This window comes from Saccoglossus kowalevskii, chromosome 13, assembly GCF_978046115.1.
Source record: "Saccoglossus kowalevskii chromosome 13, keSacKowa6.1, whole genome shotgun sequence".
NCBI lineage: Eukaryota > Metazoa > Hemichordata > Enteropneusta > Harrimaniidae > Saccoglossus > Saccoglossus kowalevskii.
Window position 1 is genome coordinate 9,152,368 of NC_140653.1, and position 14,844 is coordinate 9,167,211.

At 35.2% G+C, this 14,844-nt stretch overlaps 1 protein-coding gene across 4 annotated transcripts in view; it reads left to right on the forward strand.

Moving 5' to 3' along the window:
• LOC100368258 (S phase cyclin A-associated protein in the endoplasmic reticulum-like) overlaps positions 1-14,844 on the forward strand; it is a 78,974-nt gene that overhangs the window by 46,023 nt on the left and 18,107 nt on the right. For all 4 annotated transcript variants that reach the window (XM_085506891.1, XM_078011589.2, XM_085506893.1 and 1 more), the window contains one exon: positions 9,512-9,703. In XM_085506891.1, coding sequence (XP_085363017.1) covers positions 9,512-9,703 — 192 coding nt within the window. The remainder of the gene's footprint in view (positions 1-9,511; positions 9,704-14,844) is intronic.

The following is a 14,844-nucleotide window of genomic DNA, read 5'->3' on the forward strand; positions in this document are numbered from 1 at the left end:
AACCCCAATCTTCACCGGTCAGAAGTTTTCCCCACCCCATGAGAGCTTCAAACGAACTTGTTTTCATATTTGCTCTGTAAAATTGCTGGCAATATATTTTGAACCTTTAAGCTTTTTTTTTTATTTTAACTAAATCCCCTTACTGTAATTGCAAAACAGTGTCTCCATTTTCTTTAATCACGAGATTAAAGAATTAGGGAATTAGGGTTGATGAAAAACGAAACCTGAACTTTGAGTCTTCATTTGTCAATTGGAACTGCCTAATCATATGACGGTGCCCCCGATGATGAGTTAGGTGTGTTGCTTCTGACAAACTGACAGCATGTACGAGTGAGTTGTGACAGTTGACGAGTCGGCAAGTAGCAACGCATGTCACTGTGTCTATAGAAAAAGATCACCTGGAAATCTGGTGCTAAAAATAGCTATTCTTTCTAGCACCGGCTTTTTTTTGAGTATTCAAACACATTGTATGAAAAACAGGAGTAATTCTGTTAAGGATGAATAGGGGTAAAAAAGTAAATCACTGCAGATTCTTTGTATTAGCAAAAGAGCAAATCAAGCAAAACAATGACTGATTTCATGACAGTCTTATATCGGTATCCTAATTTGGTGACCATTTTGAATTGGATATTGGTCAAAATGCATACATGTACAACTGGGGTTCATAATTCAAAAACTTTCAAATAACAACATTTTGGGAAATTCAAAGGTGTGTTTGCTCACCATTGATATTCCCTATTTACAGGGAATAATATTAAGTATGTTGCTGTGAATCCCTTGATGAAATTTTACTGCTATGGAAATTAACAACTTAACACAACTTGTCTTTTGATAAATTCAAGTAGTTAATTTGGGTAACCACAGTTTGTGGTTTCTTCTAATATCATGATATTTTGCAATTCTTTTGAAAATATCTTCAATCAAAAATGAAAACTGTGTTTAGTCATTGTTTGTCCCCGTTTGGATTGACCTCTGTGTGTTTGGATTCAAAATGGCTGACTGGCAGTCATTTTGTTTTAATGAATGAGGTTCTTGAGCCATATCTCTGATATGCTTTGACTGATTATGTTTGGATTTTATATATTCATTATACATCATGTCATAGATATACCACTAGCTACTCTGTTGAGTGACCAAAGGCTATTTTGTTGTCTGACCATTGGCTACTATGTTGACTGACCAGTGGCTACTATGTTGTCTAACCAATGGCTACTATGTTGACTGACCATTGGCTACTATGTTGTTTGACCATTGGCAACTATGTTGACTGACCATTGGCTACTATGTTGACTGACCATTGGCTACTATGTTGACTGACCATTGGCTACTATGTTGACTGACCATTGGCTACTATGTTGACTGACCATTGGCTACTATGTTGACTGATCATTGGCTACTATGTTGTCTGACCATTGGCTACTACATTGACTGACCAGTGGCTACTATGTTGACTGACCATTGGCTACTATGTTGTCTGACCATTGCCTACTATGTTGTTTGACCATTGGCTACTTTGTTGACTGACCATTGGCTACTATGTTGTTTGACTATTGGCTACTATGTTGTCTGACCAGTGGCTATTATGTTGTTTGACCAGTGGCTACTTTGTTGACTGACCAATGGCTACTATGTTGTCTGACCATTGGCTACTTTGTAGTCTGACCAGTGAATATTATGTTGTCTGACCAGGGGTTACTATATTGTCTGACCAGTGGCTACTATGTTGTCTGACCAGTGGTTACTATGTTGTCTGACCAGTGGCTACTGTGTTGCCTGACCAGTTGTTACTATGTTGTCTGACCAGTGGTTACTATGTTGACTGACCATTCGCTGCTATGTTGTCTGACCATTGGCTACTATGTTGACTGATCATTGGCTACTATGTTGACTGATCATTGGCTACTATGTTGTCTGACCATTGGCTACTTTGTAGTCTGACCAGTGAATATTATGTTGTCTGACCAGGGGTTACTATGTTGTCTGACCAGTGGTTACTATGTTGTCTGACCAGTGGTTACTATGTTGTCTGACCAGTGGCTACTATGTTGTCTGACCAGTGGCTACTGTGTTGCCTGACCAGTGGTTACTATGTTGACTGACCATTCGCTGCTATGTTGTCTGACCATTGGCTATGTTGACTGACCATTGGCTACTATGTTGACTGACCATTGGCTATTATGTTGACTGATCATTGGCTACTATGTTGACTGATCATTGGCTACTATGTTGTCTGACCAGTGACTACTATATTGTCTGACCAGTGACTACTATGTTGTTTGACCAGTGACTGCTATGTTGTCTGACCAGTGACTACTATGCTGTCTGACCAGTGGTTACTATGTTGACTGACCATTCGCTGCTATGTTGTCTGACCATTGGCTACTATGTTGACTGACCATTGGCTACTTTGTTGACTGATCATTGGCTACTATGTTGTCTGACCAGTGACCTACTATATTGTCTGACCAGTGGCTACTATGTTGACTGATCGCTGGCTACTATGTTGTTTGACCATTGGCTACTTTGTTGACTGACCATTGGCTACTATGTTGTTTGACCATTGGCTACTATGTTGTCTGACCAGTGGCTATTAGGTTGTTTGATCATTTGCTACTTGTTGACTGACCATTGGCTACTATGTTGTTTGACCATTGGCTACTTTGTAGTCTGACCATTGGCTACTTTGTAGTCTGACCATTGGCTACTTTGTAGTCTGACCAGTGACTACTATGTTGTCTGACTAGTGGTTACTATGTTGTCTGACCAGTGGCTACTATGTTGACTGACCAGTGACTACTATGTTGTCTGACCAGTGGCTACTATGTTGACTGACCAGTGGCTACTATGTTGACTGACCAGTGACTACTATGTTGACTGACCAGTGACTACTATGTTGTCTGACCAGTGGCTACTATGTTGTCTGACCAGTGGCTACTATGTTGTCTGGCCAGTGGCTACTATGTTGACTGACCAGTGACTACTATGTTGTCTGACCAGTGGCTACTATGTTGACTGACCAGTGACTACTATGTTGACTGACCAGTGACTACTATGTTGTCTGACTAGTGGTTACTATGTTGTCTGACCAGTGGCTACTATGTTGACTGACCAGTGACTACTATGTTGTCTGACCAGTGGCTACTATGTTGACTGACCAGTGGCTACTATGTTGACTGACCAGTGACTACTATGTTGACTGACCAGTGACTACTATGTTGACTGACCAGTGACTACTATGTTGTCTGGCCAGTGGCTACTATGTTGACTGACCAGTGACTACTATGTTGTCTGACCAGTGGCTACTATTTTGACTGACCAGTGACTACTATGTTGACTGACCAGTGACTACTATGTTGTCTGACCAGTGGCTACTATGTTGACTGACCAGTGACTACTATGTTGTCTGACCAGTGGCTACTATGTTGACTGACCAGTGACTACTATGTTGTCTGACCAGTGGCTACTCTCTTGTCTGATTAGTGGCTACTATCTTGTCTGATTAGTGGCTACTATCTTGTTTGATTAGTGGCTACTATCTTGTCTGACCAGTGGCTAATATCTTGTCTGACCAGTGGCTACTATCTTGTTTGATTAGTGGCTACTATCTTGTCTGACCAGTGGCTACTATCTTGTTTGATTAGTGGCTACTATGTTGTCTGACCGACTACTATCTTGTTTAATTAGTGACTAGTATCTTGTTTGATTAGTGGCTACTATCTTGTTTGATTAGTGGCTACTATCTTGTCTGACCAGTGACTACTATCTTGTTTGATTAGTGGCTACTATCTTGTTTGATTAGTGGCTACTATCTTGTTTGATTAGTGGCTACTATCTTGTCTGATTAGTGGCTACTATCTTGTCTGATTAGTGGCTACTATCTTGTCTGACCAGTGACTACTATCTTGTCAGACCAGTGGCTACTATCTTGTCTGACCAGTGACTACTATCTTGTCTGACCAGTGACTACTATCTTGTTTGATTAGTGGCTACTATCTTGTTTGATTAGTGGCTACTATCTTGTTTGATTAGTGGCTACTATCTTGTTTGATTAGTGGCTACTATCTTGTCTCGCCAGTGGCTACTATCTTGTCTGACCAGTGGCTACTATCTTGTTTGATTAGTGACTACTATCTTGTTTGATTAGTGGCTACTATCTTGTTTGATTAGTGGCTACTATCTTGTCTCGCCAGTGGCTACTATCTTGTCTGACCAGTGGCTACTATCTTGTTTGATTAGTGGCTACTATCTTGTCTGATTAGTGGCTACTATCTTGTTTGATTAGTGGCTACTATCTTGTCTGATTAGTGGCTACTATCTTGTTGGATTAGTGGCTACTATCTTGTTTGATTAGTGGCTACTATCTTGTTTGATTAGTGGCTACTATCTTGTTTGATTAGTGGCTACTATCTTGTTTGATTAGTGGCTACTATCTTTCTGATTAGTGGCTACTATCTTGTTTGATTAGTGGCTACTATCTTTCTGATTAGTGACTACTATCTTGTTTGATTAGTGGCTACTATCTTGTTTGATTAGTTGCTACTATCTTGTCTGATTAGTGGCTACTATCTTGTTGGATTAGTGGCTACTATCTTGTTGGATTAGTGGCTGCTATCTTGTTTGATTAGTGGCTACTATCTTGTTTGATTAGTGGCTACTATCTTGTTTGATTAGTGGCTACTATCTTTCTGATTAGTGGCTACTATCTTGTTTGATTAGTGGCTACTATCTTTCTGATTAGTGACTACTATCTTGTTTGATTAGTGGCTACTATCTTGTTTGATTAGTGGCTACTATCTTGTCTGACCAGTGACTACTATCTTGTTTGATTAGTGGCTACTATCTTGTTTGATTAGTGGCTACTATCTTGTTTGATTAGTGGCTACTATCTTGTTGGATTAGTGGCTGCTATCTTGTTTGATTAGTGGCTACTATCTTGTTTGATTAGTGGCTGCTATCTTGTTTGATTAGTGGCTACTATCTTGTTTGATTAGTGGCTGCTATCTATTAAATTAAAGACAGAGAAAAAACCTCACATGTTAGTTATAAAAAGTGTGCAAGCGTGCTTGTGTCTTTCCTCACAGGGTTTGTTAATACGTAAACAAAGCAGTGATTATGCTCAATATGATCAACTTTTTAACTGAAGAGAAAATTAAAATTTAATCAATGGTATGCAAGTGTTATTTGAGTAAAGTTGTAAAAATAAGAACTACTCAACTACAATGAATGTCAAAAACAGATGCACTGGGGTAATCATTGTGAATGAAAAGACTTGAATAATGATGCTGTTTTGTGATCCAAAAGAAGATAGGTACAAGAGAAAGCAAAATAAATTTTTAATACGTTGAAGTGTTAATGGATGGTATTAATTCCCTTTTACTTTTGTCTTCTTTTATTGCGATATGCTCAGGGTGTGATTAATTATAGTGTCAAAAAGTCATATTTTAATTCATTTGTGTGCAATATGTGGCAGCATATTGCTTTCTCAATAAGATCATCGTTTATCATCATTTAAAAGCATTTATTGTAATCTTTTTGTGTTTCAAAAAAGAATATTCTTTACCATATTTTGTTTTGTTCATTTGTAAAAAACATGTTTCAAATTGGATACAAATTCATGAGATAAATTATACATGTATAAGATAAATCACACATTTTTTTTTTTTAATTTTTCATAATTTTGAAAATTGAACCATAATTATTTTATCATTAATTCCTCTTGCACTTGGCATGTGAGACAAAACAAACCTTGTGTTGTTACTATGACGTCCACCATGTAAATTAGTACCATAAGTTTCAGATAGGATTTAAAGTGCTGCAAAGTTTTGTTTTTAAGTTGCATGTTGAGTACTACTTTCTAGGGAACCTCTGTTGCTTGTTTCACCATGTGTTTAATGGAACCTGTTCATCATGCATGCAATCATACTTTCATGGATCAAACAATTCATATTTGTGATACCATCCTTGTTTTTGAACACAAAATTTAAATTTATTAAAAATGTTATTTTTGTCTTTATTTATTTGAATAAATATTTTGTGCCTGCCGACAGTTACAGACATTGAATGTTCGTCACTGTTGTCTCTTTTATGGCTATATTTCCAAGTGTGCATTTAGCGTTAATCTTCCGTGTTCGGGACAATACTGTGTTACAATCTTCCAGTCGTAGTGGCTTTGTGGTAATTTAATGTTCTATCCTGGCATCAACTGGGCTGGTGGAACACAAGTACCTGCAGACCTTAGAATTCCACAATAGTCACATCCATTAGTGAATGAATCTCGTTTAGTGGTTTGGCCTTTCCTTGGAGTATGTAACACACTCACCCAGGGTATGGGGGTCGACCTTTTTTCGGTGTTCAACCCTGGTCGGTGTTCAACCCTGGTGGGATCTGCACTTAGGAGCCACATTTACTGGTAATTCATCAAAAATATGCAGTGTAAAAAAAATGAAAGGTATTGCTCTGTACTACAATGGAGCTCTTTTTTTAACTCCAAGGTAGTACGTACACTGTACACAAACAATATTACCCCAGTAGTACATTATTAAGGGGCATGTGTTTATAATGCACAAAATATGGCAGATCCGTTAAGCTGTCAAACAGTATGGCTGACAAGGAGTGATTGATTAAATGAACCAGCATTAATTATAACAAACAATCCTAGTAGGAGATCGGATAGTTAATTAGATAATTATAGTTTTTTTGTTTTTTAGTCTGCATATTTTTTTATTTTCGTCTTATAACATGACAATGCTGTGTTTTATACTGTAAAACAATAAATGCATTTTATTTTAGCAAATATGGATCATTTCCTGAAACTATATAGTAGAATATTAATTTAAGCAGTGATCACTTTTCGCGAAAGATACATTCCCACTAATTTTATGTATCATGAGAAAAAACAATAATACGTTAAATCTATCGAATATGAAAGGTTTTCAGATTGCCAAAATGTGCTCTGTACACGTAGTGGGTAGCATACACGTATGTCTATTACAAAGTAGCCTTGTTAAAATGTCTACTTTATTGTTCTTCTATAACCAAGTTGAGTTTTTTAGCTTGAATATTGACATCAAGTATAAATTGTTCTTATTCTATGATATGTGTCATCGTAAATGTAATTTGAAGATACTAGTAAACTGATAAACTGATGCAGTGTGGAAATAATAGTCATAAAAAAGGCAAATTTTGACTCGCCTTGCTGTTTGAACTTTAAATGTCCATGTACGTGTAACTGCATTATGAGGTTCTGTGAATATTTTGTGTGGATCACAAATACTTTATCATCGAGACAAGATTTCAATATTTTTCAATTGCCTTATCAAATTAGCATCATTTCTATATTGATTTGAAATTCATTTTGTACGGATTGGCGGATGTACCACGCCGAGAATACTTACAAGCGAGGTTAAGTTGAACTTTATTTCAAGCGGAATTGTGAATGGGAGGGAAAAAAAATATTTGACACCATTATAAAAAAATTCAGTACGCTTGAAAGAACAGATGAATAATAATTACAGGAAAAGGTGGGAAATAGAAACGAAAATATGGATGGCAGAGTGATAGTAAAAATGACAATTGACAGTCATACAGATGCTGAGTCCGTGACCTAAGATGACCTTTATATGTTATAAGGCTTACCTTCCCTAGGTTAATGTCTTCTGACTAATGGATACACGTCACCTTTTTTTTTTTTTTTTTCGCATCCAAAGTTCACTGAATTTTTTCTGCTTTTTCTTCAGTTTTGTTTTGTTTATTGCTGATGAAATGATTGTTTTTGCTAGGATTTAAATTAGAGAATAGTGTAAGCCGATTTTTACAAAAGACAAATTTCCAGGATTAATTAGGAAAATTCGCAAAAATTCGTAGCAGTGAACATTTTGCTGGGGTCTCTATAACAGTATCACTTTGAATTTGAACGAATAAATTAAGCCTATTACATAAGCGTGATTTTTTTCGCAAAAAATTGGTAGTGATCCTGAGACACTTGATTGTCATTATAGGAAATGGTCAAAAGTTTAAGATTTGTTTTGAGAATTGAAACAAAAAGAAAGACCCTTTAGATCATACTTGTTTGTAATCCTATTTTTCTCGTTCATTCTCTGTCTAGTAAGGAAGCGAAAATTTAGTATCTGAAGGCACTCGACTTTCCAACAATAGGGTGTTAATTAAGGGACGCTCCATTTCAATAGTGTGTCATTGAGACCTGCCCATTCGGAATAACGTCAATAATTGGAAACTCTTGTTATTCTTGCAAAGTGTGTTGTAACACTCAACAAAGGAGCCTGGTTTAGCGATTATTTCAAGCAAGCTGCAAACAAACAGATAACAAATTAGTTTTGCTGTGGGCTATGTTTGAACCAGTCAGTTTTCTACTTAATGATTACACAATACGGCTAATTACAGGCTAAATATGGTCTCTCTAACGACGTTGCTTTTGTGATACTTACCAGAACATTATTCCTGTGTGTCCGTCTGTTTGTTTGAATACAACATCCAGTCATTGTGTTGATGAATGTTCAGTAGAAATTTAGCAATCCCAATTTTTTGCATCCCATGCATCCCATGTATGTCTCTAGTCACAACACTGAAATAACCATGTATAGAGTGGCCATGACTACATGTATGTCTACCATGTGATCACCACACAAAAATTTACAATGCTTAGACCTCTGAACCCATGCCCATGCCCATGCCTGCTGTTGAAATTAACCATGTGTAGAGCTTTGAACCCATGCATATATTCACTCTCTGTTGACCACACAGAAATTAACAATGTGTAAGCCTTGTACCCAGGCCTATGTAGCGGTATAGCCTGTGATCACTAAACAGAAATTAACCATGTGTAAAGCTCTGAATCCATGTCTTTTTCTACCCTCTGATCACCACAAAGAAATTATCCATGTCTAGAGCTCTGAACCCTAACCCTATGTGTACCCTCGGATTCACTAAACAGAAATTGACAATGACGCATGACACTTTTGCATTATTACTTTATAGTATAGTATAACACGCTATTTAAAACTTGATTTTCTCACTTTCTTTGTGGTCTGTTTGCCATCACCTAGCAAGTTTTTTTTTTGTTTTGTTTTTGTGTACTTCACATGTTGCTCATATCAAATACAGCATGCCATGATCACTGTCATATGTTGAATATATACCACTTCAGAATAAAAAAGGTGTGAGGATTGTACTTTGGTTTCCACCTATCATAGTTTACGGCACAATTTTCATGTCTGCGAGCAACACCACACATGTTCATCTATTTATTAAAAAAACAAAACATTTCAGTGCAAATATTTTTTCTATTATTCATTATTTTTCTCAAAATTCAATCTTTATTTTGGGACCAAATGGTCAGATTGTGTTAGATGTTCTGATCAAAACTTTAAATATTTGTTAACTTTTTTTTTTAAAAAGGATGAAATAAGGAAATGGTAATATTCCTTGAATTAAATAACGTTATTGGTGCATTAATTGTCATGGTGTGTCCTCACTTTCTCTCGTTCTGTTTCAGCTTATCGTTCAGCTCGGAAACACACCGACTCTACTCCAACAGCTGTGCAGTTTACCGTTCCAGTATTTTAGCGATCCTCGGTTGATGAATATACTATTCCCAGCTTTAATAGCATGTTGCTATGGCAATGTTGCCACCAAAAAGATACTTGAACAAGAAATGAGTTGCTCACTTTTAGCAACGTACATCGAGGTGAGTGAACTGTTTTAGTTTGTGTTTGTTCTCTAATACGAGCCGTCCCCTACAGGTGAGCTTCTGACTTCCCCTAAGCTGATGTTTGCAAGTAATTTACATTAAAAGCATGGCTGTGTGACCTCTTAATGTTTTTGGTGACTCGCCCAGCTGGTTGTGCCGGTTTGAGTATTTTTACACTCGCATGATGACAAATCTTCTGCATTCAGAGCGCCATCTTGGATTGATGCTGAAAATAATAATTATCAGAATTATGTCTAATTACTCATCATCCTTAGAGTTAATCAACGATAGGTACAAGAATGGTATGAAAATTTACAACGCATATATCAGAGACTTGAACTTGATGCAGTGATAGATAGTTTTTATTTATTTAGTTCTCCTAAATTTTATAATTAATGAATATATTGTGAAAACTGTCGGTATATATCCGATTATTTTGTGTGTTCGTTTATAATTAAACGAACGTGCAGTGCAATGATTTTATGATGTTTATTATTTATTCCTTTTCAACAACACCAACTATCGGCCGCTTACTGACAAATAAACATGTGTTAAGTTGAATTACCATAAACTGAATAGATAATATTAGATAAAAAAGTACACGATCAAAATTAAGTTGCATCCTAAAGTGCTCTTTTAAAAGATGAGCGGTGAGGTGTTTTCAAAAATGCTGTCGCAGGGGTCAACAAGGCAGTTGAAAAAGCCTTGCAGTGTTACCTATTAGAGAAGGCAACAGTACAACAGCGTTAGCTTGTGTGTGTAGATGATTTGAATGAAAGATTGAGAAATTATACGTAGATCGAACTGTCACTACTTTATTAAATGACGCCATGTGTACATTGCGTTACTCCCATGATGCATCTCAATTATTTGAACAATAGAGAGAAACAAAAGAATGTTTATATAACAGTACTACTAATGTCAACATGTTGCTTTTAAAATATGAAGTGAAATGCATGATGGGAGTACCGCTATCACGTAAGGCTCCATTAATGACGTAACATTAGCTTAAGATTCTACCTTAATTTTTTTGGCTATCCTAATGACTGACTGGTGGCCATTTTGTTTTTTATTTCCAAAGATCTGTCTGTGAGCAATTCATTTGTGCGTGATTTGAATAGCACATTATACATAACAACGTGCACACATACTGGACTATTAGTTAGGTCCAAAATGAAATAAGAAATAACCAAAAAATGAATAAAAATGTGCAAAATGTTACAAAAATTATGGTGAATAAACTTATTGTCATTACTTTTAAAATCTTGAAAGTAAAATTTGATAACTTATGTCACGTTCCAACAAATTTGCTGTTTTTGCAAATTTCATTTTCTTATTGAAATGTGCAAATTTCATTTTCTTATTGAAATGTGCAAATTCTGATTTTCTTATTGAAATGTGCAAATTCTGATTTTCCTTATTTTGGTATTTGAATGATATTTCAATATTAAGGCAAAGTTGGTGGTTTGTGGAATGAGTATTCCCTCGCATTGTCACTACTTGTTCATTCAATATTTGGATTATTACATGGTTGTAGGAGTATTTTATCCATAGATTCCATATTAAAATTTAGGTTTAATTCCTGATAAAAAAATAGCTACATTTAGACTTATTACACTTTATGTATTTGGTTTATATTGCAAATGAAAAATAAGTTGTGTTCAGGTTTGTTATGATTGCCATGTGTTGACACCTGTCAGCTGTGGGGTCAAGGGTCAGTAATGTATCCAATTACACCTCAGTCAGAGGTCAGCCTGATAATACAAGATTGTGTAGGATAAATGATGTAGAATACACTGGTAAATAATATGGACTATTCTTGAATTGAATTTTTTACAAAAAGATACAAATATTTAAATACTTTGGTTTTGAAAAAGTGGGACAGATCTGGCATCAAAACCAATCTATTGGTGTAATGAATACCACAAAGATTCACCATTGTTTGGTCTATTGTTATGCTAATTATATTCTGCTAATTCATTGTTTGGTCTATTGTTATGCTAATTATATTCTGCTAATTCATTGTTGATTTCTGATCACTGAATAATAATAGCACATGGACTGACTGCTTTCACAATCGAATGAACGCCAGATAGAGCAGGTTACTGTTACAAAATAAATACACAATAATATTTAGAAAAAGAGGTCTGTTGCAAATTATGCTTAACTCTAATCCCCTAAACCCTTTAAACATAAATATCATTTTTTCAAAGAAAATGTTAGTGTGACATTTTCATTTTTTTAAATAATTTCTTTGTTACTTTTAGACCAAATTGACATAATTTCCAATTTACTTACAATTACCGTAAAATCTGTATTAGAAGCCGCATCCCTAATAGAAGTCGCACCCATTCTTTTTGAATAATTGAGAACCAAAAATTCGTCATTTCTCATATGTGTAGATGCTCTAATAGAAGCCTCATCCCCTCTATTACATTGTACCATTTTAATAGAAGCCGCGGTTTCTAATACAGATTTTACAGTATTAAAACAATTTGAAAAAACTGTAAATGGCGATAAACGTTCATTTTGGCGATCAGAAGATTAATTACTGGTAATAGAATAATAAAGCCACTGTTGTAAATGTGTGTGTGTTGCTCACCTCTGTCTACTTTAAAATTGTGGATCAGTTCTCTATTCATTCCTTGATATTCACAAAATATTTGAGGGGTTTGATAGTGCATCTAATGGAGACGGTGTGGATTTCCAACCCTTAGTCACAGACCATCAAATATTTAGAATTACTATCAAAAATTAACGAGTGGCTGTCAGTGCTAAAAGTTGGTGTCTGTCAGAGAGTATTTTCCTCAATTCTAAGGAGAATTCCAAACGTAGTTGGTCTACTCAACCAGAAAACATCATTTCATTATGGAGAGTACAACGGAGAGTACCACACCAAATTTGAAGACTACTAAAACCAACTTTCAAAAATTAGTATGTAAATAAGTTTATTTTCTTGAGAAAATTTAAAGCATGTTTGGTGAAGGACCGAGTTATAGACTATGCTGAAATCAAAATTGAGGTCATCGGACAATTCAAGTAGAAACAAAAGTTTGAAATGCAATTGAAAATGACAGAATTTTATTTTATAAGTTTCTTTATATCTCAAAATTTTAATTGATATAATTGCCAAATTTTCAGTGCAATAATGCATGTATTTTTCTGTTATATTCAATAGTACATTCTGTCCCATAATGCATTGCACATATGCAGGGAAACATGCTCAATAGTGGCAAGTTTGAATTCAGCTTAATCTCCCTTCATTTCCAAAATGTCATTGTACATGTATGCTTGGTTTCACTTCGTGTTGAAGCCCCCAAATGTTGAGGTTCTGATAAAATGCTCCCAAATTAGCCCTATTCCAATTTAACCCATTTGGTTTATAATTTACATGTTCATAATTAGCCCAATTCAACCCAATATGTCCAAAATAACCTCCTTCAACTCATTGGGTATAACATTAATCTTTTCAACCTATTTGGTCCATAGTTTAGCCCTGTTTGTTCATAATTAGCCAAATGCAACCCATTATTCTCCAAAATAGCCCTATTCAACCTATTGGTCTATGATTAGCCTCATTTAACCCATTTGGTCCATAATTATCCCCAATGTTAAAATGTTGTGTCAATATGATGGCTATAGTAGTGATTACTGGCCTTAGTGATTTTACTTGGAAACGTTATGTAAATGTGACGCAGTGTGATTATAAACCATAAATGAACAAAGCTGTTATATTAAACATGGAATGAACAACCACACAGCAAATTATCACAAACATTGATGACCATTTTCTCTATTTTGAGCTTAACAGCATGAAAGAAAGTATTGTGGCTGTCTTATTAGAACTTGAAAACATCTTTCGAAACGATAACATCTTTACATAGTGTAACTGACTTTATATATATCAGTAGTAGTATCCAAATTGAAAGAAAAACAATTTTTAACTTTTCAGAAAGACTTGCTTTTATTCAATTACTTTGTGTTTATTGTATAGTTTATAGTCCATTCACTGAAAATATAAAGTTTGGCCGAAATTGGCCAGAATTAGTAAGACTACAAAATTAACTATTTCAATTTTGGTTGTGAAAAATAACTAGTGTTTTCCAGAATAATAAAAGACGGTTGGAAGACCCTGTCAGGTTTTCAATTGAAGCTACGCTGACTTCATTTGCGAGCTTGATATGAGAACACGATCCCTTTACTGTCTTAAATGTCTCCTATTTCAGTAAAATGTGTTTTTGAAAAGAAAATCACCTCATCTTCATACATATATCTGGTGTGACTGTATCATATTTTTAACTGAAAATATCGCACATTAACGGTACGAGTAAATTGGGTTGTTCAAATCAAGACGAAGAATATTTTACAAAACACAATACTGAAATCTCAAGATATACTCAGAATCCCAGTTTTAAGAAACGAGAAAAACCTACCCACCACTGAAATTAATTGAAACACTATTTTAAAAATTCTGATTAACCGAGACATGTTTCCATATTTTGTGCATTTCCATGGAAACTTGAGTAAACAAAGAAAATCAAATACTGTCACGTAGTAATTAATGGGAATTGCCGAAAAGGAAGAAAAAATACTGAAAAGTGTAAAGAAAAGAGCCTCTTGAAAATCAGCTATGTGGTTATACAAGTGTGCAGAGAAGGAGAATTATTACTGAATTTCCAATAGCACTATTGACCAAACTCTGTAAAATCCACCATCAATCATGCCTTGGACAGAGGACATATTTGTGATCTCATTCAGAATCCAGGAACCGTACTGGTTAGTTTGTGAAATTGCTCACAATATAAATACATCGGGTTTGTTTTTCCCTTTGAGCATTAATGAGTGAAATAAATTCTTTTATGTTTTTTAACTTTCTAAAGAAACTATATGTATATTTAGGTCGGTGTTATCAAAATATTTCCTTTCAATGGAAAATAAATATGAGAACATGCATTTTTACTCGGGGTGATGTAGCTTTTAGTCAGGTTTAGGAAATGCAGTTTATGATTTGGTATTACTGTATGGCCAACAGCATTTTATAAAATTAATTAATTTTATGTTATCATTGCTGCTATATTCTGTGATACTAATGTTTTACGTTTTTCCAGTCAAATTTGATGAAGATAATTTCAGCGGAA